The sequence below is a fragment of the Cyprinodon variegatus genome, unplaced genomic scaffold, assembly GCF_000732505.1.
Source record: "Cyprinodon variegatus isolate N-32 unplaced genomic scaffold, C_variegatus-1.0 Scaffold1502, whole genome shotgun sequence".
Classification (NCBI taxonomy): Eukaryota; Metazoa; Chordata; class Actinopteri; order Cyprinodontiformes; family Cyprinodontidae; genus Cyprinodon; species Cyprinodon variegatus.
Genome location: NW_015151955.1, coordinates 54427 through 59926, shown reverse-complemented (window position 1 = coordinate 59926; position 5500 = coordinate 54427). Strand labels below are relative to the sequence as shown.

The window sequence follows — 5500 nt, the reverse complement described above, 5'->3', positions numbered from 1 at the left end:
TTTTCCTTAGTCATGTAATAATAAAAATATTAAATATTTTGTTTCTCTGAGAGAATCTGAGGCTATTACCACATTTTCAAATAAAAATCTCAACTTGTTTCTGTTATAGTGGCTTCATTGCTTTATGTTGTTCTTATTCCTTTACAGTGTTCTGTCTCTTTGGCCCCATCCATCTCAAAATTAATATTCTCATTTTTAAGTGTTAAGAAGTTCAAAAAACTGCATTACAAAATTAAACAGAAACGTTAGCAATTCTATGTTGATACTAAGGTTGACAAAGTGGAATGCGCCACCTTGTGGATGTAAGTGGAGCTCAGGATCATGGGGCCAGAAGTGAGGAAATAAAGAGAAAACACTTTAATGGCACTTTTATTTGTTGCTGAATAGCAAAATTAAGGACGAAGCACTGTCGTTTTACAGCTGTTCAAGTTTCAGTTCTTTTTGCTTCAATAACAAATACGATCAGAAGAAACTTCAAGAAAAAAAATGGTTCCAATAACGCTGCAAGAACTTTAGACTAAACACAGTAGGATATCAAAGCTACATGAAGGTCCACCACAGCTACATTTCTATGACTTTTCTATTTTATTAAAAGGGACAAGATTTGTATGAAAGAGTTCACTCCGTTTATGAAAACATGTCTTGAGGATCACTATAAAAGGCATTATGAAAATAGCTTTCTAAAACATCAGATTCATATTTGCCAAATGGCAAGTTCTCTTAGAAAAGTTAAACCATACATGTTAAACAAAAATCCATGAAATTACATTAGAACAAAATAAAAAACATGTTTCAGAAAAAATCTTTCAAGGTTAAAATATCCGACAATCATTTGGCTTTAGAGAGAAAACACACCAACCCCTCTCCTCTGTATCCTCGGATTTATTTCTTCTTAATCACAAGCTTTGTGTGATTTGCTAATTTTAAACAAAATTTTGTTTCTCATGTACAAAAATAAAGTGTCAGACGTCATTTGTTGTGTCTGAAAAATCCCAACTCTGACACACAAAAGTAGTTACAAACAGAATTTATCTATAAAAAATGCATGCAAAAGTACAAAAGGTGCCCTAGATTTTATATTTTGACTTTAAGGAAAATTCCCCTTTCCTAATGGATATAATTTTGATTTTGCTTGTTGCCATTTTAAGGAATAAATAGAAAAAACTAAATTGGTAACTAATGTTTAGGTAAATACATTTTAACACTTGAATATCCTCATTGATTACAGCTTCATTTATCAATACTACACCACAATTAAAATGTGGTTTATTGTTCTATTTAAGAAATATGAGGAAAAAAGTGACTGAAAAGCAGACATTCATGCAGAGGCAAGTATTTTAACCTGACCGTTTTAGTCTGTATGCTACTGTGGACGTTTGTATATTATGTGCTGCAAAGAACTTTAAACCAATCAAAATGTGTCTGCAGATATTTGCAGAACAGACATTTTTATGGAAATAGGCCAAAAATAAAGAAAATTCACAAAATAAAAGACAAAAACAGACCAAAATTTCCAAATGATATTTAAATCTTTAATATCACATTGTGGGTTGGTTGTAAATACTGATTGATTTGAAATAGTTGTCAGACCTCTAATGCAGGCAAAGGAGAAATTAAAGATATGCAAAAAACAAATAGAAAAATAATACTGTTTTCTTCTGCTCCTCAACAAAGATGCAAACTGAATGCGTTCTGAGGTCGAGAAGCACTGTCTGCATTTAGAAAAGGAAATCCAGCCTGATATGAGGAATTGTTCTATGTATACATCAATAATAAGTCTGCAGGCCAGATTCAAGCAGTGCCAAATGTTTACTTTAATTTCATAAAACGGGTGACAGAAATATATATAAAGAAAACTAAAAGATCTTTGTTCAATATGTCAAAATGGAGGCATAAGGCCTTTGCTAATATGCTACAGTAACCCCCTTTTAGACTACCAAAATACAGTATGTCCCTTTACAACCAGTGACTCGCTAAAAATTCTAATTTAGAAATAACAGTTGAAATTTTCCACATCCATATTTGTACAATGCGCTGTGCTTTTGCAGCTACGTCACGTCGTTGATCCGATTTTTGTTTGCGTACAGAAATAAAACAGCTGGAGTGAGGCAGGACTGCAGTCCAAGCAGCAGGGCCCGACCTGGACGGGCGTTTTTGGCGTTCGACCGGATCACATGCATTCGAACTCGTCGATGCGCTGTTTGGTGTTGCCGGACCGGATCTGTCTGAGGGTCTTGTACTTGTCGCGTCCTGCTTTCATGTTCTCGGCGTGGATGACGTCGTTCACCGTCTTCTTGGTCTCGTCCCTGGCGTTGGCCAACTCTGAGCTCAGAGCCTTGAACAAAATGAACACAAACATTTCATCAGGATCTCTGAAGAGGCGTCATTTTTTAGGAATTGGCACCATGTTTTCAAAGCGTCTGAAAATGAACAGGAACTGGGCATGAGTCCATGAAACTAGGCACCATCTAAAATAGAAAACCACTACCATATATGGATGATGGTGTAGTGTATGGAGTAGGAAACAAGACGATAAACAGAAAATGAGTTATTTTCTACTTAAAAATGCGTCTTCTAATGTGTCCAATGTTACCGCTGATGCAAATAGTTGGGCCCCTAGGTGGGCATGAAATTATAAGGGGGGAAGGGGGCAAGAACAGTCTTGCCCCTTTTGGGCCAGAAAATGCAGCACATGTGTTGTTTTCTATAGCACCATTAGCTAAATCCTACTAAATGGGACAACAGCACCATCTGCTGTTTGCTCTGAACCTTCAGTATTCCTGTTCAATATTTTTTTTGTTTTTGCAGAAACATCAAGATAAAAAGTCTTCCCTACTGTTTTCAATATTAGTGTTTACAAAATGTGGTATTTTGGTCTCAGCTACAGTCTATAATAAAGAGCTACATTTTTGACTCATTATTAGGGTCTAAACTTTTAAGCTCTTTTAAGATAAACCGTTCTACTTTGCATCATTTTTCCATTTCAATTAAGAACCCCTCATTTTTTTCCCTGCCTTCTGAAAATGTGACGTCAAGTCCTCTGGTGTCACATTTTCAGCCCAGTTGGAACCGCATCCAGCCAGGTATTACAAATACTAACAGCTAATAGCAGTTTCTAATGGAAAAGAAAAAGAAAATACAGAATAGAGAGTAAATAAAAAATTAAAATAGAGAGCAGAGCTGCGCCAAACTACACAGAGGAGGGAAAAAAAGTTTTCTCCAACCTTCCATGAAACTTGGCTTAAAGTTTAGAACCACAAGGCTGAGTTAGAATAGCACTATTAATGGCTAATGGATTTAGCAGCCAGACAACCGAGATGAATGCTGGCGTTTGAAAGCATAACGTTCGATAGTGGAGGAAAAGCTTTGCTCTATCATGCTTAACTTTAAGGTTTTTTTTTTTCCTGCATGTGAAACATGTATAATTAGATCCCATTATGTTCTGTATTTTAGTATGTTGCATTAGCTCAGTGACTTTCAGGACTAAGTGATAAGCTCACTGAAGCTGGCCTTACAAAGCTTGAACTGGGATTGTTCTTAGGATAACATTGATGACTGAATATGTGTAGAAAAGTCAGACTTTCACTGCCACCATGTTTAGACAAGCACTGCACTGCTTTCCTACTTTATCTAAGCTCTGTGCTAATGCATATCTATACATAGAACGGCCATGCTAAGCTGCTGACGGACCCAGAGCAGAGATTTCTACCGCCGCCATCTTGGCGAATTGTAAGGAGACAAAGCTTTTATAAGGCTTCTGGTTTGTTACTCTTTCAGGCTCCTGCTCACAGACCACATTTTTCCTGAATTCTTCCTCACTGGAAAAATAGCCACAAATATCTACATTCTTGTTACTTTAAAGGTTTTTATATCTATTTCTTGACCTTGAAACTTTTGAAACTACTTCTGAATGAAACAGAGGACTCAAAAGTTTTGCTGAGACCATTTCTGATCCACTTCTTTTGCAGGCTGCAGCTCTTTAGCAAACATTAAAATACCAAACACTGCACTCTTTTTGCAACCCTTGGAGCTCTAGTATGATTATCTTCAGAGCCAGGAAATAAACATGGGTTATAAAATGCACTGAAGTATTTCTAGAACGTACCTCTAAGTTTGAAAGGACAATAACTTAAATACAACGAGAGGAGCGATTATTATAAGGACTGTTGTTTCATCCATGGAGACAAACAGGAATGAATGTGGTTAATTTTAAAGTCAGTTTCTGACTTATTGCTCCTTTACCCTTTCCTGTTCACAGTGACAGACTGACCATCATAAGATATAAACCAAGCCTTACAAGTAGATGTTTCTGCAGACGCTCGTTCTTCTCGGCTTCGGTCATACGCTCCTCTTCGCTGCGGTCCTTATACGTGGCCGCGGCGGTAAACTCGGCGCTGGCCTCAGCGCTGCTCTCGTCGTTCTCATCGTGCTCGTTCTCGGCATTGAGCGGTTCCTGGACATGGGCTGCCATCACTTTGTTCTTTAACTCCTCTTTGGTCTTCTCCAGGTCCTCCTGCACCGTAGTGGCCTGAAGATAACAGGAAATGAGTTTGTTTGATGGGAGAGGGTTCATTGTCATAATGTTAAGGCTAAAATGATCATCATAGCAAAATTTAAAACAAACAGGGTTTCCTTTTTTGGCCCCTGTGTACTTGTCTCTTTCGTATGGGAGAGTTTCAGAGGAAAAAGGAAAGCTACATGAGCAGATAGAGGTGCCAGCAATTACTAAGACTGGAAACTTGGCACAGCGGCTCAAAGTTAAACAGGATTTCCAGCACTTCTGAGAACTGGAGTCACAGCGGCTTGAAACCTTCACAACAGCCCTGGCAGGTCTTTGTTAAGATTATAAGATTTGAAAAATACAACTTTATTTTAATCTGGTGCAATAAGCTAATATGATCTAACCTATATTTGATTTATTTATTTAAACTAAAGAGAGGTTTTCATGTATGGTAATAGGCAGAGTAGCTACTTTTTATTTATTTAAGAGATAAACCAATACATTGGCCAGCTGATATTTTGGGCAGATATTAGCTGTTTTTTTGGATCATTAGTGCATTCAGCATTCATCATTTCCACTCCCTCCATTTGTTATCTGTTGTTAATATCTTGTATGATTTGCTGTTAAAGGTTTCTCCTTTTTTTGTATAAATTTAGACTTATGTAACATTTGTTATGGTCATGTAGTCTTTTCAATTGGCTCCGTCCAAAAATGTAATCAGTGGCTGATATTAAGGATCGATTAGGCAAATGTAGAAATAATCAACATCAGCCTTAAAAATTAGTAGATCTCTATTCGATTTGTTCTCATTTACTTTCGGTTTGAAAGAAGCACCAACCACTCCAAATGACAATAATTAGTAACTAGGTGTGATGTAACGAGATGAAAACATTTCTTGTCAAAGAAACATCCATCTTACAACGTCAACTTCTGACAACTCCTGCTACAGTGTAAGCTAATATTATCCAAAGATCAAAAAGTGACTTTTGATCTTTGGAT

At 36.9% G+C, this 5500-nt stretch overlaps 1 protein-coding gene across 2 annotated transcripts in view; it reads right to left on the bottom strand.

Moving 5' to 3' along the window:
- Positions 1-1656: 1656 nt before the first annotated feature.
- The window catches only part of LOC107103672 (moesin-like), a 22222-nt gene continuing 18378 nt past the window's right edge, over positions 1657-5500 (bottom strand). For both annotated transcript variants that reach the window (XM_015403463.1, XM_015403464.1), the window contains 2 exons: positions 4298-4528; positions 1657-2335 (listed from right to left, as the gene is read on the bottom strand). In XM_015403463.1, the coding sequence (XP_015258949.1) occupies positions 2171-2335; positions 4298-4528 (396 nt within the window). In that variant the 3' untranslated portion in view covers positions 1657-2170. The remainder of the gene's footprint in view (positions 2336-4297; positions 4529-5500) is intronic.